This window comes from Channa argus, chromosome 2, assembly GCF_033026475.1.
Source record: "Channa argus isolate prfri chromosome 2, Channa argus male v1.0, whole genome shotgun sequence".
Lineage (NCBI taxonomy): Eukaryota > Metazoa > Chordata > Actinopteri > Anabantiformes > Channidae > Channa > Channa argus.
Window position 1 is genome coordinate 15,450,120 of NC_090198.1, and position 25,490 is coordinate 15,475,609.

The 25,490-nt window shown below is 39.1% G+C and overlaps 2 protein-coding genes across 8 annotated transcripts in view; both read right to left on the reverse strand.

Annotated features, from left to right (window-relative positions):
- gramd2aa (GRAM domain containing 2Aa) overlaps nt 1-8,122 on the reverse strand; it is a 27,108-nt gene extending 18,986 nt beyond the window's left edge. Inside the window, exon 1 of one of the 5 annotated variants that reach the window (XR_010913711.1) lies at nt 5,883-6,129. Coding sequence is in view for 3 of the 5 variants with exons in the window: in XM_067495807.1 (XP_067351908.1) it covers nt 5,883-6,022 (140 nt within the window). In the remaining 2 variants the exon portion in view is untranslated. Of the gene's footprint in view, nt 1-4,161; nt 4,401-5,882; nt 6,130-8,047 lie in introns of those variants that run through there. The other 4 variants (XM_067495809.1, XM_067495807.1, XM_067495811.1 and 1 more) reach the window with 4 other exon arrangements.
- Nucleotides 8,093-25,490, reverse strand: part of LOC137118899 (zinc finger protein 609-like) — a 69,498-nt gene continuing 52,100 nt past the window's right edge. The window contains exons 4-9 of one of the 3 annotated variants that reach the window (XM_067495802.1): nt 18,921-19,008; nt 14,706-17,007; nt 14,222-14,588; nt 12,775-13,155; nt 12,464-12,527; nt 8,093-11,175 (exon numbers count right to left, since the gene is read on the reverse strand). In XM_067495802.1, coding sequence (XP_067351903.1) covers nt 12,469-12,527; nt 12,775-13,155; nt 14,222-14,588; nt 14,706-17,007; nt 18,921-19,008 — 3,197 coding nt within the window. In that variant the 3' untranslated portion in view covers nt 8,093-11,175; nt 12,464-12,468. Of the gene's footprint in view, nt 11,176-12,463; nt 12,543-12,774; nt 13,156-14,221; nt 14,589-14,705; nt 17,008-18,920; nt 19,009-25,490 lie in introns of all 3 variants that reach the window. The other 2 variants (XM_067495801.1, XM_067495804.1) reach the window with 2 other exon arrangements.

Genomic DNA, 25,490 nt, shown 5'->3' on the forward strand with positions numbered 1-25,490 from the left:
TTCAAGAAAAGAAAAAGAAAAGAGGAGCAATAAGAACTAATGGCAAAACATTAAGCTTGTTTGTGGGGTCAGTAACTATGAATTGGGAACACGCAGCTCCAAAGACGTGAATAACTGCAGAAACTTCGAGGTATCCTATGCATGAACATATCTATGGTGACATAAATGTATGGTAGAAAGAGGAGAGAAGAGGAGAGGAAGTTCAAATCTATGGTAGCATAACTAAGAGCGAGCCAGCTTTAATGATATGTTTTACTAAAAAGAAGGTTTTTAAGCCTAATCTTGAAAGTAGAATGAGTGTCTGCCTCCTGAATCTGGACTGAGAGTCGGTTCCCCAGGAGAGGAGCTTGATAGCTAAAGGCTCTGCCTCAAATTCTACTTTTGGAAACTCTGGGAACAACAAGTAGGCCTGCACTCTGAGACTGAAGTATTGGGATGGTATAGTACTACAAGGTCTTTGTGATATTCATATGTAAAGAGCAGGGTTTTAAATTCTAGATTTTATGGGAAGCCAATGGAGAGAAGCTAATGATAAAGAAATACAACCTCTCTTGGCAATTCCAAGTCTACCTTTGCTGCGGAATTTTGGATTAATTATTGGCTTTTTTGGGTTGTTATTGGGACAATAGTAGGGGAACTACAGTTGTTTAGTCTAGAAGAAACTAATTCTTGGACTGGTTTTCCAGCATCACTTTGAGACACGATGCTCCTAATTTTGTCATTATGCTGCAGGTGGGAGAAGGCTGTTCTAAAGATTGGTTTAATGTGTGAGTTAAAGGAGATTTCCTGGTCATAAATAAGTCCAAGGTTTCTCACAGCAATACTGGTCAGTAGTTTATGCCGTCTGGGTGCTTCGTCTGCGTTTCGCCCATATACAGCATAATTGTCCGATGCCATTTTAGTGCACACACATTCTGGTGTACACTGGACCAGAAGAAAGATCCTGACTGTACTCATCAGAATGATGTTATTATATAGGAACTTTCTGCAGCTGTTACCCACTATGTTTTGCTAATACTGAGACATTTATTATTACTAGTTTTTAAATACTAGTTCTATTTTTCACTCTCCCTAAAGAGCAACACATGGTGTTTATGTCCTGTTGTCTCAGAGTGGTGTACGCACTGTCAGTTTAAGGCTAATAACAGAAATATGCAAAAATCATACAAATTTATAATCGTATCTTGATGCAGTTTCTTCGTGAACACAATACGTAAATATATTCTTAATCAACTCCTCTTTTATGTTTTCTTCCAGCTGATATAACGAGAAGAAAAAAGTGGGTATCATTTATTTATTTATTTTCATTTTGCCATCATATTCGACCATCTATTGTTCCTCCTTTTCTCACCTGCATGTTGAATTTTTCTTTTTCAGATGCACACAGATGCACACACAAACACACACCTGCCCTGTTCATTATTTTCCTCTGGGAGAGGGGCAGTTGTTACCAGCTGCTCTGGTCTAATTACAGGTGCTGATGGAAAAAAGCTCCTACATGTAGTTCCCTGTGTATTACCTCTAATTGGCCTGAAGCTTTACATCGGGTACTGAGGTTTTTTGTTTTTAAAAAAAGAAATTTACTGAAATAATGTTACAATCAATTATGATACATAAAGGTAAAGCAAGAGGAAAACAATATATAAGGCTTTACATTCATTACTAATGAAATACAAAAGGAAATGGCAACAATAAAGACATCAGGCAGTGACCTGTTCAAAGAACTCTGATTGGTTATCTGTGAGGGAGGTGAAGATCCTCTGGTAACAAATATGGAGGCGATGTTCGCCTTAGGCTTAAGAAATTAAGGAATAGTATCTGATCCCAAATATAGGCCTACAGGCAAATTTAAGTCCTGCTGGAGTTCAGTTATAAAAAATACAAAGAGGGACTTGTAGTTGGCTCTGGAAGTAATGGGTGGGTTGCAGTACTAAGATTCCACTGATCAAGATATTTCATATAACAAGTTACTTAGACTGTTATTGCTCATAAGATATGAGGAAAAATGCTTAAGATTGTATCTTCTGAAATAAAAAATTCCTAAATCGACTTTATTTGTGTCATAATTTGTCAATGACAGCTGGGACTGGCTCCAGAACCCCCTCGACCTTTAACATAATGGATGGATGTTACTACCAAGACAATGTAAATAGAAAGTTTTTTGTGTTATTCTTTAAAATCTTTCCAGGTAGGCCTTTATTATATGTGAGAGATAAAGATATTTCAAAAGCCATTTAATATCTTTATTTAATATCACACCAGCACTGGTGTGTGTTTTCTGACCAATAAGGATGTTTCAGTAATGAAATTGAAAAGTTTTATTTAGTCAGCTGGGGGTTTCCTAGAACTGAAATCACACAAATAAACTATGAATGTTGCCCTACCTACAACACGACCTGTTACCTTTCATTCCTAAACTTGTCCCAAACAGATTTAATCCTGCCAGTCTGGGTGAGTGAACGGATGACATTTAGTCACAAGTTTTCATCTAGACCACCACTGCCCCAGCTACATAAACACACAAGACAACATCTCTAGATGATGTTAGAACACGAGTATGTCATTTGTGATTGTGTGTATTCACAAATAAAAATGCAAACATACGATAAGCACCAAATCACTTTTGAGAACCTTTGGGCTATGGGGGACCCAGGGTAGTTTGCTGTTCTCCACGACAACACATCCTTGAGGGATGACTAGTGGTTAAGCTAAGGAGGAGGGTTTGGTCCTGACTGGGAGGTGAAAAGGAGCAGTTCCATCACTACGCTGTTGTAGAGTACGGGTGTGTGAGAGGAAGTGGGGTGAAATCTTATTCTCTATCTCAGTGGATGGTTCAATAATCCGTTTCAGCAGCAGCGGCTCATCTGAACAGTCCTGTGGTTACAGGTTCCATATTTGCCTTATAGCAGTGCTGAATGCTACACAAAAAAAACAAACATATATACAGCATCCAATAAATGTACATGTTGAACTTCAAATACACTGCATTCACGATCCTGCAAAACTCCTTCTTGGTCTTCTGGGAATCTGTCCTGCTCTGGTCTACTTGAATATTAATTAAAAGACCTCCACCTGTCCATCTCTGCTCCTCCATGTCCTTCTTTGACTCTGATGACAAACATTATGTACTGTCACAATCCTCTAATCCAATAAACTGTAATCTTGTTAAGGTTTCTACAGTAGCCACTGCATCCTGTCAATCGTTTCCTTGTAGCTCCCCTACACCAAGTTCTTGTTGTAGTTGTCAAAATCTAAAGTTGAATGCCACCTTCTAACTTAGTGTATACAAAGAGCACAAGCTGCAACTCTCTCTCCCCCTTATTGATCACACGTTCACGCAGGAAACCTCTGAGACCAAGACAGGAGGCAGACAGAATTGAAACTAAATGGGTCTAAAGCAAAGTTTAGTTTGAAAAGCTAAAGGTCACTTGACCCTCACTTGAGGGTTAACCCAACATTGTGCTTAAAGGAATAAATTGACCATTTTTTGCACTTAATGTAAATGTATTTAAATGTAAATTTTCATACCTTTGTGTGAACCACCACTGACTGTATTTCCTTTCCTATTAAAATGATCATTCCTGGGTTTTTCTGGCGTTTTTTGTTTGTACATTGACTCTATTTGCTCTTGCACAGACACACAGGCTATGACATTGCAATAGAGGTGCAGCCAAATAGTCACATTTTTCATTTTGTGTAACCACTTAATAAATATGAGGTCATGTAAAGTTTAGTAAAGCATATTAATCTATAGCAATTGTGTTTTTTGATAAACGTTACTTTTGATAATCAAAAGTACAAAGAAATGTGTGTGTGTGTGTGTGTGTGTGTGTGTGTGTGTGTGTGTGTGTGTGTGTGTGTGTGTGTGTGTGTGTGTGTGTGTGTGTCAAGAAGCGCCAAATTAGTATCGGATCAGAAGCGATTCTTCAAAATAAGAGCTCAAAGGTACAGCAGAATCATAACAACCAAAACGAGAAAAGCTGCAATAAATACTTTACAGTACTCTACATGTATATAGTCTATATGTTAAATTATAAATCCATATCATGGTAACATTTGATTTGTTGACCGAAAAAATAACCAAGTCCCATGTTCTTTGTAATTTGGTATCTTTCCCGGAAACTCCACGCTTCCTCTCTCTACCTTGACGTCTGTTCCTACCTGTAGCTCACGCGCTGCAGCGACTTTTTCCGCTGTGTTGTCGCCTTATAGCTGTAAGACTTCCCCTCAGATCTGCGCTTTATTCCTCGGTGTTATCATTTCATCTTCTTTAAACACACACACACACAAAAACCTAAGGAAACCACTCAGCTGGACAGAAAGCATGGAGCAGAGGTAGCTGTGCTCTCCGCTCCGCAGAGGTGGGCTGATCTCACCTCCAGCCCCGTGTGAGCCGTTTACGCTCTGCCACGGATTAAACAGCGACTAGTTTCTTTCCACTCACGCCCAGAATAACGTAACGACGGCTCATCAATTACAAACACAAACACCAAAGCTTTTTGCAATTTGATTTGAACACTGAGGCCAAACCGAGCTACAACAATACAGCCAATAGTTCACGCCACCTTACTGTTATTATGATGATGATGATGATTATTATCTTCTATAGGTGTAGACAAATACTAAAATTATTACGGCAATTTCCTAGTATTTTCAATGGTTCATAATATAGATTCATTACTTAAAAAGTACTTTGTCCGGCTTTATTAGATTTACTTTTACACATATAATATACTACATGCATAAAACAACTATTTTGACCGCAAATTAGATTTAAAAAAAGTTCAATCTGTTCTCAGTCTCTTTGGTTTGGGAAAAATGTCCAATAGGCTACAGGAACAGAGGTCAACTTAGAAGTAAGTAAGTTCATTCATTGTTATATTAATAAATTATTAATAATATTAATATATTAATTTTAAAACATTTCTAGTAATTTCGCGAAAAGAAAAGCCACTTTCCTTCTCGTTGTAAAGTGGACAGATGTTGCAAAGTACAAAAAGATTAAAAAGCATAAACCAAACAAATACTTATGGAACCAATAATAATGCAAAAAACAACTCTTGCTTCAGTTTGAGTACTAAGAGTGTCGCCTCTCTAAAGCTTTCAGCCATCCATGCTTCAAGCTGTCAGTGTTACAGCTACTTTATGGTCTCAGGGTTAAACTTGGAAGCACTTCTTGAGGAGAATCTTTGTTAGGATAAGTTGGTATATTGTGGTGCAGAAAATACTGTGACACCCGCAAGTCTGTATAAATTTATGTGTAGCTACAAAAGGTGACTTTTTTCCTGTAGGTTCACAATGTCAATTAGCAGCATTTGTCATTTATCAATCAAAGACTTTTTGCTTTGTCCAATGGTGGCTGAATCATGTCTCCAAAGTGCTGGTTAACCACACTGCCCAACTACTTAATATGTAAAATAGAATAGACATTGAAAATTGTGATAAAATGTCCTCATTAACTAACAAAGAATGTGTGACACATGCAGAAGACAAATACTGCTAGCTGGCATGTTCTCCATCATGGCCATTCTTGCAATTGTGCAATTTAATCAAATTCACTCAGAGGTTTTTAATTTTTTTGTAAGTGTTTTGTTGTCCTGATGCACAGAAACAAAAACCTTTATTGCAACCTCTGGTGGCTGGTGGTTAAAAATTCAATTGGTGTCACTTTATCAATAACATAAAGAGGTCTTTAAGTCTCATCTTTCTGAATATACACAATGAATGTAAAAAATGAGACGTCGTACTGATATATATCACTTTTGACCCAGTTAAAACATCCTCCTCTGACACCTGGATTCACCTTGGAGGTGTAATTCATGACAAGTACTTTAAATTTTCAGTACTTTCAGCAAAGTCATGGCGTAGTGGTGCTGACTGACCTGGCTCTGTTGGCTGCTATCCTCTGACTGCAGTTACCATGAGAGTAGCGGTAATGGGAGACCTGATAGTAGCTTTCCTGGCCTTGGGTCTCGTCGGCAGGCAGGGCCTTAGGGCTGGCTGCGTAGATAGTGCATCCCATGAACACCTCCTAGAAGTTGCCCTCAATGTCCTACAGTTAGTGGAGAGAAGCGTCCTCAAGGTTTCCTTTCTCTGAGTGGTCTGTCCTGTCCTGATGCCAGCCAGCTGCTCTGTGGAAAAGCCATTGGCTCAGCACTTTGCTATCTTAACCCCTCCTTCCCTCTGAAGCTCCCCTTCAGCCAACCTCGTTCTCCCTCTCTCTCTGGCCCTCCTCCATTTGCAGAGCTGAGAGCAGAGAGGATAATCAGATTTCACATTTACACTCAACAAAATCATCCCCAGCGTAATCGCTCCCTGTCACTGATGTTGTGTTATGCTAATGCACAAAGCGTACTCTCAGTTCAGGCGCATTAGGAGCAGTTAAAAATATCTTAAACCCCTGGTAGAAGACAATGCATGAAGTTGTAACAATACGTATTTAAAGTGTTGAAGAGACTGACAGCCGGTAAAACATACAGCAACTAATGATTATTCTATGTACAATGTCATTTCAACCTATTACTGTGATTGACTAGTCAAAGGTTCTCACCAAAAGGTGAAGTTAAAATGGATTACTTTCTCACAACAGTCCCAAACTCAGACACAATATTCAATTAAAATTATACAGAGATGTAAAAAGCAGCAGTCACATTAAGGAAATGTTGGCCATTTCTACATGATTTCAGACTTATAGGGTTCTAGTGTCAATTGGCACATTCATTATTCCACACCATAATGGCCAAAAACATCCAAGTGAAGTCATAATATGCAAAACACATTTTAGAGGTGCAGAGATGTTATGTTGTGCAGAGGTGCAAGTGTTTTACTTGTCAGCAAGCATTTATGCCCTTCAGTCTTGTCGTATTGTGTTGTACATTTTATTTTTAACAATAAAACTGCCATCAATCTACACTCTGTGACCAGTGAGGTTTACTCTAACCAAACCGAGCCAAATTCCTCTCCTGACAGAAAGAGAACCTCAGCAACACTTCATCAGTTCAGCGTTTACGGTGAAGTGACTGGGAGGAAGCCAGTTTGAATGAAAGGCATATAGGAAAACCTTCCCAGAGCCTCTGAAACAATGATAAAAGCAAGACTATGGTCCAATGAGACCAAAACTGAACTCTTTAGGCGGATTTTCAAGCTCTAGGTCTGGCAAGCACTAGGCACTGTTCATCTCGTTTCTAATACCATCTCTATGGTGAAGCTTGGTGGTGGCAGCATCATGCTAAGAAGTTGCATCTTGGTGACAGGGGCACGGAGAGTAGTCAGGATTAAAGGAAGAATGAACGCAGTCAAAGACAGCGAAGACCTTGTAGAAAAACATTTGAGTTTAACAATGACCAAAAGCAAACAGCCAAGGCAACACAGGGGTAGTTTCAGATAGTCTCTACTTAAGCCGCTCAAATAAAGCCAAACCCCACCGAACATCTGTGGACAGGCCTGAAGATGGCACTTCACAGACACTTCCTGTCAGGAAGAAGTGGATAAACTGCCTAAATCCAGGTGGGAGAAGCCCATGTAGTTATCAAATGGGACTATATCAAGTCCAAATCTTTTAAAATTAGAGATTTCAATATTTTGTTTATTTACAAAAAAATGTCTTTAAACATATTGTCACTTTCTCATTTTGTGTTCAAGTATAGGTTAATAGGGTAAATGGTAGTTTTATGTATTTCAAATTTAATCTATGATCCTGAATTTACAAGAGAAACATGTTCAGAATATGAACTTTTATTCCCACGGACACAAACTTAGCAGTTAAAATCCACATTTTAGTCAGACTGGACAAACAATAGTCTCTTTAGAGATACTGCTCTCCTGTGGCCAAAAACCACAGGGCAGTTTTGAAATCTTAAAGATCTTAAGATTCTTTTCTATAATTATCTCTTTGATTCCTTCAAGAAAGTATCATTATATTAGAATTATTATTTTAAAAGCTGTCTTTGGCAATATTAACTGGTAGAATGGATAATCTTTGTAGACACACTGAATCCTTTTCATAGTAGCGTTTTCAAAGGACAAAATACTGTAAGTGTTACTTTACCTCCACGGCGCCAACAAAGCAGGAGGCATAGAGCAGGTCCCAGGACAGGTTGTCTCATAAAAAGATTTATTTTTTCCAGCCCAAATTTACAAAGGCAAGTTACAGAGTATTGTATAAAAAGAACCATGGTAATGTACACTTTACACAAACTCCTGAAGGGAAGGAGAAAGGAGGAGAGGGAGAAGAATTCTGAATTTCTCAGACAGAAAAAAAATGAAGACATTGTAAACATCCTTTCAAGCACCTGATTTGGTACTCTGGGGTGGGGGTGGGGGGGTTGTGTGACAGTAGGTGGGTCAGAAAAGGACAAACAAGCAAGTGTTTCTGTGTTTTCACAGAAGAATGTTCAACTAGGCACCAATTGAGACAACTGCTGGCCAATAAATATACTCTTCACCATGAAACAAATACAGTCCTGCAAAATACAAGAGCCAAGCACTTTCCAATATGTTGATAGCAAACATTACTTTTCTGCCTTTACACTTTAGTATATATGATTTTCACTGGGCTTTGCTTACTACTGAGATAACATTACTACTCTCAGAGAGAGAACAAATGCACTTGTCACAACCATTGTCTGATAAAACTATATGTATGCATTCTGCTGGTACTAAAACCCACTGACTTTAATGACAACATCACAGCTGCCTAGGTTACCCTTACATATTAACTACCAGTCAAACACCACCACATTCAGCTTAGTCATGTCAGCCATTCTTCCTTAAGATGCGGAAAAAGAGAAACCATCTTGCAAAAATCGTGGGACGAGACACTGGCAACTTATTAACTTGGAATGTCCAAGAACCTCAAAATGAAGAGCCGTGGTTTCAAAAACCTTAGCTGTGTCTCAACAAAGAAATAATGTCCAACTTTAGAGGGTGTTAGACATGAGATAAACAGGTGGCCTATGCACTTGAATCACCCTTGACCACTGATGGTGCAAAAATGAGGAAAAAGCACAACAATGGAACATTAGAAGTTACTGTAAACCAAATATTAATAAAATGAGTCAGTGACAACATGGTCAATAATGTACTCCATTTATAATGCTCTAGAGGAGTGTAAAGAAAACCCACAACAGCAATGTGTGGCATAACACAATTGCCATTTTTCTATCCTGAGCCTGTTTGTCTGAATTAAGCAGAAAATGTGCCCATTAAGAGAAGCCCCCTCAAATCAATGCACATGGTATATGGATAGAATTTCACCTACAACCCCTGAGGATAAGAGAACTGTAATTTAAAGCCAAGAGGGACATCGGGTAGAAGAGGCCATGCTGACAGTCATTTTTTGTGTGGTTTTTAGAATTAACCAGGGTTGCTTGAATTTGGCACCACCAGTTTGAGATCTTAAGGAAAAGCTCAAGCTCTTGCTTTCTATTTAAGTTTACTACAGTATATACGTCTGATCATGAGTTTTTGGGGTCATTTCATGCACTAAGGTTTATTGGGGTAGGAGTTGACCTTAGAATACAGGCAGCAACAAAGAAAAATAGTGTCTGAGGTATCAGACTAATTGAACCAAGTTTTTGAACCAAAATCAGAGCCATGTCAAGAACTGTCCAAAGTGAAGGTGTTTTATGGTGAATCCACACAAGCAAGCGAAGATATTTGTTGTGCCAAAAAGCCCCAAAATCAAACAGATTTACTATTTTATTTTCACCTTTCTGACTGACTTGTCAGACAGACGTGACGGAGTTGCTGTGGAATCACTGAAAAAAAAAAAAAAATTGGACATGTTGATAATGATCCAGGGGTCTGGAGCCAATCTACTGCATGTTGGGAAGAATGGAGACGTGAACCAAGCTTGCAATGTTCTGAGAAGGGTGATATCGGGGGGGGGGGGGGGGGGAGTTTAAAAAATCTGCAGCAAGATAAACAAAGCTGATGTGAAGAAGCAGCACACTGGGACATCTAGGGATGCAGCAGCAAACGCTGTGAAGGCTGAAAAGCTATTTAACAGTGACAATTTTACAACTGTTGCGTGCTGGGATAAATATAAACATTTACGCACATTAAAGTAGGCTAAAAGTCTATATTACAGCAGAAAAATACATAAGTTGAGTTAAATTTCACATTGTTTACAGAAAACAAACTTGATGGAGTTAAACAAAAAACAATCTTACAGTAAAACGCCAGAAAAATGCCAAATGCAGTGATGAAAATGCCCCGTGAATTCATCGCTTGCTAATGTGGCTTCACCAGTGAGTGGGTGTAAAGATAGACGTGATTCCTTTCATAGTGAGGGAACACATTATGGAGGGGACTAATACCAGCGTCTGACACATTCAAAGATGAACACAATGATATGGAGTAGAACTAAAGTATTGCTGAGAAACGAAAACATGAGTAGTGTTTATTCTCCACTGAGGTGTACGCGGTCCCTTCGCAAAACATGACGACATCATCCCTGAAACAAGAACTGAAGGTTTGAAGAGGATGGGAATCAACAATGACAATGGAAAATGAAGAACTTCAGTCTCAGGCTCTTAAGTCTCTGATAAAAGCAGCTGCTGCCATATTCCCTCTCCCCATGAAATACAGCCAAACATTTGTCAAGTTAAGGATATACTGTTGTTTCATGGCATACAGGAAGCCAAAGAAAGAGTTGAAATCATTTCAGTATGATTCACTTTTTTGTCCGTTTTTAATTTAGTTCGACTCCACTTGCCCATCACCCACCCAACTCCCCCAAATCCCCTGCCAATTTCTTTCTGCGTGCGACAAAAAAATTAAAAATAAAATAAAAGCAATGCAGTCAAGGTATTAAAATAAACAAAAAAAGCTGTTCTGGCAGTCCCAATAGTCTCTTTTTGCATTGTATTTGTTGACAGTGCAAAGACTAGATAATCAGCGGGTTGATGTTTCCTCTGCGTGGTTGGGCAGAGTGATGGCTTTGAACCTGGGTTTTTAATCAGTTCCGTTACAGTCCAAGGTTTGGAGAATCTGGGGTCATTTAAGAGGGGAGAAAAAAATAATGACAATCTGCCTAGTCATGGAGCAGAACAACAAAAAATATAGATAGAAACACCATTCAACTGATGTCTAAAAGGTAACGCCCAGGAGATGTTCTCATGTGAGCCAGTCACATGAATCTTTGCAGAGTTGAGGTGTGACGGTCAGGTTTCCCTGTGAAAGATACAAATGAAAGTGGTTTATTCACAGTACCACCACATCACTCATACATTTATTAAAGCAACAGAAAGAGATTTAGCAAAATACCACAGAATCAGGCAGTGGTGGAAAAAAGCATTATATCTGAAAACACTTGTGAAGTATTTGTACTTGTACTTTACCTTCTCTTCAATTTGGACCAATTCAGCTTACTTTTTGCTCAAATAGACTGATTTGACAAATGAACTAAAATATGATTAATTTTATATACAAATGTTAAAAATATTTTTTTTTTTACTTTGGCAAACTACAAGATTACAAGAAAACTATCTTAACATATAAATACATGCATAAGAGTAATACAATAATACAGCATGTCTGGAAGGCTACTGTGTACTTTGAGTTTGGATACTTTAGAGACAGTCTGCTGACAATACTGCTGTAGCTTCACTGGAATGGGAATCATTTGAATACTTGTTCCAGTAATGTTGTACCGTATTAAACCTGCAGCTTCCTTTCATAAAAGATGTAATATTCATGCTGTTTGTATTCAAAGTGGCTGGGGAATTAAATTTTTGGTGTAAATGACATCAAATTACAGAGAGAGGAGTTTGTTATTTAGCCTTTGATGACATAAACACTCAGGACAAAATTAACAAATGGCAGCCAGTAGAATGGATACAATTCAATAGCACCACAAACTGCATCTTCCAAAATAATTAGACAGTTTTTACAATACAACTGAACATTTCGCCTTCATGAAGGAACAATTTCTTACAAGACAGTATATCACTGAAAGGGATAAAAGGGTAACACGCACATATTTATCAAATTCCTACATTGTAATTTCAAAGAGCTCCCACTAGATGTCAGTACAGGCTGCAGAGTTTTTGTGTCTAGGCAGGCATGTGTTTCATCAAAACTGTGATCCACTTGTCCTCAGAGGACCTACTTAGAATGGATGAGCTGAGGGGCTAAATGCTGCAGTGCATATTGTAGTAGATTGCAGCAGAATAGCAAGAGCTTTGTTTGTTCAGGATTTTCGTTTAAAGAGGGTGCTGCCCTTAATTCTGCATCATAAAGTGCAAGGCATGGCTTGTTCTTTTCAAGTGCAGCATTTGATTTTAACAAGACATGAAACTTCTGTGCTGCTGCTCATAACTCATCACATACATTGTTTATGAGAAGCACAATGTCACTTGCATTTAACTGGTTCACAAACACTGCTGTTATTTATGTGTCTCAATAATATTTTGTTTCACATTCAGCCTTTTGCCTGTCTCTGCTCCTAAGGGGGTCTTACCGTTCTCACCTCCGAGGTGGCGGGTAGAGGGAGGGGGTTGCTGCTTGTGGACTGGCAACAATAGCTGATGAAGAGAGACCTATGGTAGGTTGAAAAATGTATGGCTATCAATAATATTTCCTATTTTACTTGTAAATTTATTTCGCTGACTATACAATCATCTAACAGTCTGCATCTTATTACAGTATGTTCTGACTGTGGGGCTTGTAAGTAAGTAACTGACAGTAATATGCTTTACTTGTTTAGTGTGTATTTAGACATCTAAGAACACTATAGCAATGGCGGAGACAGGACAAACTGAGGACACTCACCTGTGGCATAAGACAGGTCATATTGCCCTGAGAGCAGGGGGTATCCTAGGTGGTGGTGAGAGGGCATGATGCGCTGGGAGGGGGAGGAGCGCGGTCGGTCCACGTCTCTCTCTCTTTCCCTGTCACGCTCCCTTTCCCGATCTCTGTCTCCAGCAGTCCCTCTATCCTGCTCCCTGTCCCTGTCGTGGGGTGGCTTTTCACCTACTGTAGGAGATTTGCTCTTGTATTGGCTGGCGTGCTGATGCAGGATATCCAGGGCTTTGGAGTCCGCTGCCGCTTTGGTGACAGTAGGGCTAGCACGAGATTTGTCGCTGCCTTCCTCACCTCCAGCTATTTTCGTGCCATATGGAGAAAAGGGATAAGCTCCAGGCAGGTAAGAACCTACGAGTAATGAAGAAAATTCAAAGTTCCAATTTAGGCTTCAATGGAATACAAATGTGATAACTGATGATGTATTATTCTTCAATACTTTTCACAACAATCAAACTTCATTGTCCACTGTCAACAAAATTGATTTTAGGTGATCATCTGGAGAAAAGTTCACTGTTCACATAACAGGACTATATCCTGGTACTAACAGTTTACTAACTGTTTAAATACAGCAGATTGTCTTTACATAGGCTCATTCTGCTCTTGAAACGAAAACACACACTGCTGGTAATGTGGTTCACCACAATGGGCCTGGCTGCAAAATGCTCCGTGTTCATTTCGTTTAGAAGGGAATTCATGTGCTCACATGGAGGTTGTGTTTAAGATATCAATAGTGCTGTTGCTCTGTATGTTGGCAAATTACCAAATGTTGATGAGATAAACACACAGCCATATATCACCCATCAATTACGCAAGTGGACTATGTTCTTTAAGCAACATACATCAGAAATTTGAGGATCAAAACTTACTACTTTCAGATTTATTTATAAAACATGTTACCAACTCATTAAATATTTTTGAAAAACAAAGTAACAAAAATTCTTGATGAATGGAATGAGCTTGTCCATTATATGGAACTTAAAACAACTGTAAGAAATGTAGTTTAATGAAAAAACAGTCCTTTATTAGTCTGAACTGTCCTTCCAGATTACGCCCATGTACGTATTCTGTGCCGTTTTACACTTTTTTTTATACATTACTGCAACTTTTAGCAATAACACTGATGAGATCCTGATGAGACTGGTACATGCAGTTTAAAACTGCAATAGCCCAAAAAGAAATACATAATATAAACCAAGAGCCAGTAAATTCTTTAAGCCATGCTGAGAGCATTTCCATCTAAACTCTGCATACAAGTCAAAACATTGGTAGGGAGATTCATTATCACTTTTAGTAAATGTCTGTGGTACAATAGTTACCACTGGCTCTAAAAAGATTTTTCAAATGAACCACCCATTTGCTTGAGAACGTCACTAGGGAAATCAAGGGTTTAAGAATTATTAATCTAATGTCATACCTGGGTAGTTCGGCATCATGACTGAGGGCAAACCCCTGTATCCAGGGTGGTTGGTCTCATAACCTTGTCCATAAGGGTAACTATGCATGTAGGGCAGGTAGCCTTGGTGCTGCGCTAGTGTTGATGAGAACTGCATGTGAGGATTAGAACGAGAGTCTTTGCTCATAGCCCGGTGGTCCTCAGAAGTTATTCGGGGATCACTGGCCTCTTTGACATCCTCTTTGGCCCCAATTTGACTGTCTTTGGGCCTAGGCCTGTCATCCTTTAATTTACGATCACGTTCCCGTTCTCTATCCCTTTCATCTTTCCATCGAGGTTGTTGTTGCTGGTGTTCATCTTCTGCTTGGGGCTTTTGGCTCTCAGAGTACTGAAGTCAGAAATAAGGTCAAAATGAGCGCAAATAACATCTCCATACTCAAATAACATTCTCACAACAGATTTACAAACATATATTATAACACTGTTGTACTGTTTTCCACTTTACCTGTCGGTACCACATGGTCTGCTCCATCGCTGCCTGACCTCTTGACTCCAGTGCCTGCTTAGAGTCTTCCTTTCCGTGGTGGCCCACTTCTGTCAGCTTCATCTTTAGCCCCTCAGCTTGCTGGGACTTGGAATCTTCCCCTTTAATGCCTCCCATGGATTTGGAAGAGGCCTCAGAGGGAGATTCCCTAGATTTGGTTGGGGGTTGTGATGTCTTTCCAAGCTCTGACTGACTTGGAGCTTTAGAGAGGCTTGGTGGCATTGGGCTCTTTTGTTTCCAGTCCTCCTTTATGGAAGCTTCTCGTTCTTTTATGGCTGCATCTGACTTCTTCTCAGCACGATGCTGTTCAGCCATCTGTCGCTGGCGCTCCTCGAATTGTTGCCTGTAGGCTGGGTTGGTGTTAATCAAGTGGTTATGGTAGGCTTGATCATGATGGTAGGCATATGGGGGGACATAAGCATACTGGTTGTAGTAAAGAGGTTGCATGTACATGTTGGACCTCGGCTGGATGACTGATGGTTGCTGTTGCTGCTGGCCAGGAACACAGTCTGGTTTGCGGTCTTCATGAATCTCAACTTTTGCCTTCTCGTCAGCTTGGTCCTGATCATCATCCCTTTTGATTTTAGCTTGAACTTCAGCCACTGCCGTGCCTGGATTGGGTCCACTGGGACTGGGGTTGACATAATTGGGTGAATAATATGTGTCATAGGTGGTATAATATGGGGACTCTTTGTTGCTTGTCTGGTTTTGAAAAAGTGCTTTTTTTACACTGTCCCTGATGGCTTGGTCCTCTGTCCTGACCTTGACACCTTCTAGTTTTCCTTCACCATCCTCACCAGCATCTGAAATGTCTGAATATGCTGGGCTATTAGTTTTGACTGAAGAATTGTCAGCACCGTTCTGGTTCACCATGTGAAGTGGTGTCAGAGGCTGTGGCATCCCACTGCCATCTATCCGACTAGCTACACCAATAGATGGGCTAGGGGCATTGTCAGAGAAGCTGTATATCTTGTCAGCCTCAGCCTTGATACTGGCCAAGCGACTCTGATGAGGATCCGAGGAACCATTGAGGAGTCCTTCCCCCTTATTTCCTTGATCACAAGGTTCAGGGTAGGCAAGCTTTCCTTCCTCCCCTTTTCCTCCCTTTCCTGGGGGCTTGGGGCTGTCAGCCTCCTTTCCAACATCTTTTTTCTTCTTGTCTTTCTTCTTCTTGTCTTTGGAGTTACTTGAGGGAGGATCTCCAATGGCAGGCGGTTTAGGCTGTGTACCTTTCATCTGAGGACTCTTGGGGATACCTTGTATCATTGGGGTAAGCCCTGGGGAAGAATTTGGGTTTCCAGAAGGAAAAGAGTACATCGGCTGGGATGCTGTAGAGCCGGGACCGATGGGGCGTGGGGACTTCATGTTTTTCTGGGCCATTTTATCGGCTTTTGTGCCAGTGCTAGTCTTTTTCGACTTGTCCGATCCTTTCTTATCATCTATACCATCGTTACTGGCCTCATCAGTAAGACATGGCCCATCCTCACACCCGTCCATTGGTGTACCTCCTATTTCTGGATCAGTATCAGCAGTTTTCTTTTTACTCTGTTTTGAACCAAATTTCCCAGGAGATGGGGAAGGACTTTGAGCATCAAAGTTTCTGCCTTTGGGAGTAACTGAACGTGCTGGAGACAAACATCCTTTCTGAGAGATAGATGCTCCATTACAGTTCCCTTGTTCAGGATGGAGAGTTGAGTCCTCTCCATATTCACTGTCTCCATCTAAGTCCAACTTTATGTCATCATCATTGTGGGCACGTGCTTGGTGGTACTTGAGACCATTGATGTGCTTGTACTTCTTGTTGCAGTTAGGGTGTGGGCAGTCAATAAGAACTGGGGAGGGGCAGCTACGATCTAGTGGAGGTGGAAGTTGCTCAGTCTTAATGGCAGGGAGAGGCAGACCTGTTGGTCCCACCACTCCACTGTTGGAATTTGTCCGCATACGTTTGCTGCCTTTGGTGTCCTCTGAGCTGGAATTGGGTTCCATGTCTGAGGCTGGCTTGGCCTTGCGTTTTCCAGTTGAAGAGGGACTGGCCTTGATGTCTTCTGCGTTACTGTTGGGTGGTGAGCGTCGCTCTGATGGTGTCTGGCTTCCCCTCCTCCCCTTGCTGTTAGAGGCAGCACGTGTCTTGTTGTTGGTCGTGCCCTTGTTGTCAGATGAGTTGCTGTTCTCGTTGATAGGCGTGTTGCTATTTGGTCTCATTCGTTTACCTCGACCACGGCCATTCCTCATCTCCAGATCACTTGTAGGGGATTCACAAAACCTGCACCAGGGTTGAAGATCACATGTGGAACTTTACTGGTTAACATGAATATCACTGGTTGATTTCAATGAAACTCATTAAAGTTTTACCTCAAATGCTGAAATAATGCCAAATTCCAATGCCAAATAAAACTAATAAATTTAAAAAAATTAATCTTAGAAGGAAGTAAAGTACGTAAATCAAAAAACATTTAAGAGTTTTTCCCTTTTATGTCACACACGACGTCATTTTTGTAGTAAACTGTTTAAGTGTAATTAAGGCGTGACCAGACATCTTAGATTAAACTGCTACTTGGCAAACCCCAGTTACCCAGATGCATTCTTAAGTAACCACACACACCATCAGGATAAAAAAAATAAAATAAAAAATTCCAATTGTAATGTGTTCAAGAGGTCTTAATGGCCATGTTTTTGTTTGTATGTACTTTTACTGGAAATCTAATAAAATGGTATTTACAGTATTGGCATGTCAGATAGCATGGCACAGCTCTACAGAGTCGTGAGAAATTCAGAAATTTATAAGAGAAGTCACATGCAATACACATTATTAACTGGAGCTTTCAACAAAAAAATGGCAATAATATAAACTTTTGCATACTATTTTTCTGCCTGTAATCCCAATCATTTGAATCTGATATTTTGTGCAGTATGAGTGAGTTAAATAACTATGCAAGAACTTTAAACAAAGCCATGATTTTTTTTTTAAATAAAAAAATAAGTAAACATCATTCATAGCAGTGAACATTGTAGCTTCTGTGTAATCAAAACAGTTATTCAAAATACCAGTTTGGCCTTCGCTCTCCACAACAGTAATGTAATTATCTTTCTGCACAGCAGTGAAGGTTAGCAATCTGTGACAAAGAGAGACACTGTGTTGGTATGACTCACGGCTTCCTCCACAAGTCTCCCTAAACAATTTCAGAACCAGCAGGGGATGTGAATACATCCGTAGTCTAACAGTGGTAGTGGAATTTAGACTCATTACAAGTCCAAGTTCATATTCAGTTGGTTGAAAGCGTTTTGAATTATTCATGGTGTGTCCCTAATGTAGTTGTGCTGCAAAGTGTGATTATTTCGGCGCAAATACAACCCAATAAACTTCACTTACAATGCAAACCTCACTACATATTGTTGTGATTTAGTACGATACAGTAGTATGATTCTTCCATTCATTGCTTTCCTTTAGATTTTCTTTTCCAATTGCACTTGGACATTGCACAAGCATGCCTCTCAAACTTAGACATATTTTCAGAACAGTGCAGGTGTTTTTTATTTAAAAGCAAATGCTTAAAAATGTATTTTCCACAAGCTGTGTATTTTGCATAACAACTGTAAATTCCAATAAAATTTAAATACCTTGAGCTACCACCTACATAACACTGATTTAAGAAAATGCACCCTTTGTGATAGGGAATATTTTACAAAAGCTATTAGTCCAGTAATTGGATTCTGCAATCTGGCTTGTTAGAGTAGCTTTCTATTTCCACTACAACCTCCCGGGACATCAGCTGTTTGCCAATGAATCCCATTTCCCCAGGCTTGAGATAAAGACTAACATAGAAAGTCCAGCTGAACACAGGCAAGCCTATGCATTAGGGTATAAATCCTTGAGCTGATGCTACTGTAGCAGATTCATGTCACACAGAATATGAATATGTACCAAAAAAGAACCCAACTGAAGCTTGGATAAAGCGACTGCATCAATGATTCATGGAAATCGGGAACTTTCTTCTACCTTGACATTTGTGAATGTGAAACAGTAATTTCTTCATGAAGTCTAGGCAAAATCTGTGAATGAAGCCTTTTTTAACAATACCAAGCACTTTTATTTAAACAAACATTATATACACAACATATTTGAATATTACTACACCCTGCTGTTTTTCTCTGGTTTAAACAAAAATAGATTCTTACCTTGGGGGAGCCCAGTCATGCCGTGTACAGTCCAACAGGGTGCCCACATACGTCTTGTTTCGCCAAGTAACGTTGACTACAAGCATCCCTGTAGGACAAAGAATAAAAGAGGCCATTTATTTTGTATTTACTACGACAAAAAGTCTCTTTAGACAGAAACATTTTCTGTTTTCTGTAAACAAAGGTACTATATTAGAGTGAGATTAATGTATAACAGTCTGCGATACACGAGAAAAGTATACATTACGGCTGCTTCATCATGTGTTGATCTGGCCTCATTCCTATGTGAAGTCACATAGGAATGACTTTTTACTTTCTAAACTACTTTAAACAAACTTAACAGTCAGTACATTGTGGAGCCTCTATTAAATACTAGCACCACTGGAGGTCTCATCAAGAAAGATCATACTACTGGCAAACACTAGAACATCTTTTCCACGTAAATAAGCTCTCTCACCGTACTGGAGATTTTCCTGTAGGAGCATCTTTTTGGTGCAAATATGTAACGCAGTCCTCTGTCTGACTTTGCAGCCCAGACATTTTCTACAGATCTACTACCACAGCTTCATGAAAACAAGCAACAAGCTTCTTGGTTAAGTCATTTCAACACAAACAGTTGAGTTTGACAGACTGTAACTCAGTTTGCAAGAAACTCTCCTGAATAATGTTGCATTCTGCCACTCTCAGTAGCTTCTGTGTTGCCATTTGCCTAGTGAGAATTTTGCAGCTCTCTGTGTGAACTAAACAGTCTGAGTGGTGGTAAGTATAATACCTGACCTTGCAATCAATATCTAAAATTATTTCAAGAAGATCACACAACAATATGTTTGTTTCTACACCCAGATACTCTTAATTTCCAAACAGCTTGCATAATATCCAAAAAACAGCTAAAAGGGCCATTTTAAATGGACAGCATGGTAGAGACAGATTATGATCATTTGCAGATTTTAAATTCAAAAGGAAACCATCAACAAAAAAGCTTCACAGGATCAGGAGTAATGACAATGCACAAAAACATTCTTCATTTATTACACCCAGCATCCCCTCACTACCCAGTGTTGACCTCAACTTGCCACTTCAGCACTGCAGAGAAACTGAAGGCTGCAGTGAGCTAACTTATCTAATGGTACAGGAATGCTGGCTGGCAGCTTCCATCCTTCCAAGCATTTTTTTGGCTTAGGAAACCTCTCCTGCTCACCCCACTTTCCCCTTCTCCTTCAACAACATTCTCATTTCCTCTTTTCAATGGTATAACCATCCTTGGCTTACAATCGTTTCCCCTACCACACACAAGTCTAAGTTCAGACCTACTTTTTCTCCTGTTGCCTCTGGCATAAAGCAATTGAGTGTATAAGGCATTTATATATGTTTACAGGAACCTGCTGACACCTGGTCACAACTATCTGCCTTTACATTACAGTAAACAGGAGTGCTTGATCAAAGCTACATCCAATTGTAAAGGGTTTTGTGTGCAAGATAGTAATGACGTCCTTGAGTTCAGATTTCTGTCACATCAAGTGTCCAGACCTTTTTTAGAATGCCTTCAACAGCACACCCCCTGAGGTCTCTAAACACCCCCATCACAAAATGGCTGTGGCAGCTGGTCATGACAGGATGTAAATCAAAGGGGACAAATGACTAGCCTTTCATGATGTGCAGGATACAGTCTTCCCTGCTTTCTCAAGTAATGAGTTAGAAAATTATATTATTAGTTGTAATTCCTAAATAACATTTCTAAACTAGCACTTATTCTGACATGGTCGTAGTTCAACCCAAGTCAACACTGGTTTGGGCTTAGTGAACTTAGCAAATTAAGGTTTCGATTTGCTAGAATTCTTGTACACAAACTATATAAACTACGTACAATTTTTTTAAGCCACTGCAAGATTTTTCATCATTATTCAGGTCTGAATTTTGGCTTCAAGGAATTTGTCTAGTTTGTCTCATACTTGTTCTGAAGAAATGGTCCTCTTCCCTCAACTAATATCGGCTGGAAGGTGGCTAAAAGTGATCAAGTCATAATCAATCTTACCGAGCATGTATACTGCCAACAAAACACTGACTAATTTGCTAGAAATATTTCATGTGGTATTTTAATTTTTAAGCACCCAATAAAATGCAATTACTCAAAGATGCTGGATGTAGAGGTTAGGGTTGGGTATCCTTTGAGTCTTATCAACTCAAATTCTAGTTTTTCTTAGCAAATTCAGTTCTCATCGATTCCTTCTTTCAATTCCAAAATGAGTATTTAAAAAATTAAATTTAAATTTAAACGAGGTCAGATATTTATATAACAAAATATATTTAGTCACTGTTTCGCATTCTAGTACAGTTTTTTTTTTTGTCCTTCCAGGCTTATCTTGTGAGTTCAGGGTTGCCACAGCGGTTGATTTGGCCCAGTTTTTATGCCCTTCCTTATGGAACCCTCCCATTTTTATCCAGGCTTGGGACTGGCACCACCAGGCCCCTTCAGTGGAAAAGATTAACATCTTTTGACAAATATCTTTGAAGCAAATAATGAAATTATTGTAGTCTAATTCTTAGAACTTATTTTTATTACATTGCAGCTCTTTTCCATCATGAATACTTGGCAATGAATACAATTAAACCACAAGACATAACACTTCTGCTGGTATAACTGTATTTTCTCTGTTAGAGTATGATCAAGTATATTTTGGATCAAATCTATTTATCGACATATATTTGTGTTGGACCCGACTATGTTCGGGTTATCTTCTGATTTCTGAAAGCAAATTAAGGCAAGTCAGATTCCTGTAAATTTTTCGTTATAGATCAGGTCCAGGTTTTTGGACCCATAGCATCCTCTAATTGGAAATGTACTAATGTGCGTGTGTGTGTGGGCTTTGTTGTGGCAACCCTCCCATGTTTTAAAGTCATGGGACTCTATAATACTATCAGAGTCGCCTTTGGCTTCTAGGTCACCTGCAGATGTGGCAATCTGAGGTGAATACTAATGAAGTAGTTCAGTGAATATCACATGTGACACCTCAAGGACATTTAAAGTTGCTTCCTAACCTAAATGATGCATGGAATTACAGAAATGGTTAAATGGTTAAAGAAATAGTACCACACTTTAATTTCATGCTGTTTAAGCCTTCCCATTGGTATAGGTTGTATATCTTACGTTAGCTGAAAACGCCATACAAACTTATTATATCATACTCCTCTTCCATTGATAAATAACAAGGCTTTTCATTGCTGACTCTAAGGTTGGATCAAATTTTAAAATTCAGTTTCCAGACCACCAATATGATTTTACATGTTTCTTCTTGTCCTAATTATATTATAGAGATACTAATTAGTTCTAAGTAAACAATTAGTTTTATGTCAACTAATTGTACCTTACTATTTATACACAAGTACAGATTTAATTTCAAAACAAAATAAATACATATATTGTCTTGTAAAAGTAGACATGCACAGTAAAGCACAAGTCCCCACTTTTCCATCACTGTTTTCAAGTTATTATTTTCAAATGAGGAGTTGTCTTCTTGTTTTTCTGGTGAGCAAAAACACGGTGGTTATTCACCCCTGCTCCCAGTGGTGATGTAAGGAGACTACTCAGTTTGTAGCACAAGACAAAGCAATGCATTTTGTGAAGATTTTGAATTTTTCACGATCAAGGTTTAGTTACAGTTTTTTAAAAAATCGTTTCTAGGATGAAACTGTACTACTTCTAATGCTGTTAAAGCAAATATCTCAACATCATGTGTGTCTAATTATGAAAAACCTTCACGAAAAGCCCCAAACAAATTTTCCTGTGGCAGAAAGCAAATTATACAAGGAACCCAGATGACTTCGATGCATGACCAATTTGTTTACAAACACAGCGAGTTAAATATTTTGTTTGTGTAAGACACAGTCTCTCTCTTTTCACTTGACTTGTTGATATGAGTTCAGAAGATTACAAATAAAACTTGCTCTTTGGAACTGCAGTTCAATTGAGTTTTGTTTGCTTTGGGAGGGTTGAAGGGTGAAGAAATAGGGTTGGAGTGATTTAGAGCAAGCCTACTTCCGAGGACCCTAACCCATCCCCCTTTAGTGACGGTTTCTTTCGGGTCACCCAGGACAGCTAAGTGAAGTCTACATTAATGGGGGGAATTGGCCTGTGGGGTTACTACTCCTTTCCTATAAATGTTGTCTAACAGCAAATGGCAGCACCAAACTCCACAGTGCACATTTTAGGATTTCTTGGACAAGTGGGTATTTTTCGGGTGACAATTAAGCCACGAGTAGGTTGTGTGCTGCATGGGTGACTGCCCCCGTCTCCTCTATTCCTAACACATTACATTAGGCTGCAATGTGGTCAAAATATCAGATTCTCTGCCACTGGTGAGGGTCATGGGTTCATTGTCTGACCTCTGCTTTTCTCCAAGTCAACAAGAATTTAGTGGGGTTAATGGCATTTTCACTGACTGACCCTGTCAAATCGGTTAGATCATTTCTGTGTAATGATCGGGTGTCACATGATCATATAGATGTTCTTACAAATATCAAATTATGGTTTCTGATTATGTAGAAATGCGACAAAGATTTTGTTTTACAACAAAGTTATTCAACAGTTATAAAAAAAAACACACAAAACATATAAAAAGAATTACCAGCAATCATCAACCATTCTACACAGTCAAATTCTAATGCAAATACTGAAAGATTTCACAACCTGCTTTACAAAACATATGCTCATCTTCCTTTCCTCTACACTACAAACAACTAACACAGTTGCATGTAGACAAAAAGGTGAGAACAATCTGAAAAAGTGTGTCAGTATTTATTACAGAGACAAGATAAACGGTAGCCTGGTGCTGCCATGAGCAATAACTTTAACAATGACAAATGAAGCGTTTGCACATTCAAGTGTCTGAGCATGTTTCCAACCCAGTTTTAGGAGTTTTTCTGTACTAATGGTGTATGAAATAAAGCTGAGCTTGTACGATTATATGGCAGTGTTATAGCTGAAAGTTCTAAGACTGAACTCATCTTAAATCCTGGGCAAACAGGAATTTAGGTTGATTTATATGACCCACTGATAGCTGTAGACATAGTAATTGTATAGTAGAATATAGCCCTTATTGTTTTAAGTGCTATGTTTATTTGCAAGTAATAGTGAAAGTACATTATAAAGCTGAAACAATTAACCAAATATCTGATTGATCAGAATACAATTTATTCACAACTATTTTGATTTAAAAGGTAACTATAGATGGATTTTTTTGCCAGTGCTGCTGCCTCAACCAATCAGTAGTGGAGTGCCACCTTACCTTTGTCCTATCTTCATCAAATTTGAACCAACCACAAACTTTTTAGCCAGTCTTTACAAGATGGCAGTGCCATTCCCTGACAGTCAACACAGCGTGTAGGAGATGTCTCCTACAGACAATGAATTCTCATTTGAAGTCAGTTGCATGGCAAGATCATATATGAAACGAATCTAGGACCACATACTAATACTGTTGTTTTAATACTTGTTTTGAATAGCAAAGCTTACTGGACAGAAATAAATTGTGTATCTTGTGTTTTTCCACAAGTACTCAATAGGCTTTCCAATGGTAGCAAACGTAGCTCTACAAGAGAGATTCAAACTGTTTATGCTTTGCTCAGATTCTGAAAGCAGCTACACCAATTGTTTGTAATTTTAAACTTAGCTTATTTCTAACATAATGAAGATTAGTGTTTACTAAGGGGTGTGGCCCTTTCTTTCTTACATTACTAATTTTAACAACAAATATCCATGCATATCCTGTTTAGGGTCACAAGGGTGTTGGAGCCTATCCCAGCTGTCACTGGGCAAGAGGCAGGGTACACCCTGTACAAATCACCAACCTATCTCAGGGCCAACACAGAAATACATACACAGACAACCTTTCACACCCACATTCACACAGGCAATTTAGCAACTAACCTAACATGCATGTCTCTGGACTGTGGGAGGAAACCAGAGCACCTAGTGGAAACCCATGCAAGCACAGGGAGAGCATGCAATCTCCACACAAAAAAGCCACAGCCAGGAAGTGAATGTGTATAGGTGTGAGGTGGCAACACTAACCACTACAACGTGCTGCCCAATAATCAATATTTTTGTAAAAAATAGCATTAATGCCATTAAATAGCAAACATTAATTTTAATAATACTTTTAATCTAACAATTGTTTAGGGTATCTTTTTCTGGTTCTTACTCCCCATTATGAATTACACAACTGCAACAAGGGAATAGTAAAATATTTCATCTTAGATTCAATTTTAAAGCCTTTACATTATCCATGTCTAAAAATGTCAGGCATTATTCCAGTTGATAAGAGGTAAAAGTGCAAAGTCACTCAGTCACTAGAATAACAGCTTCTGAGAAGGTCAATTCTCTTATACCACTGAGAGGCAAAGAAAGAAAGCATTAGTATGCTTTCCATGTAGTTCCAGCATTATCAGCCACATGCAGCAGTTTGTCTCTCCAGACACACACGCACGCACAAAACTCAGTACATGTTTAATCTTACAATGTACTAAACAGCAGCTGCAACACATGCAAAAATATATATTTTGTGTATTTACTAA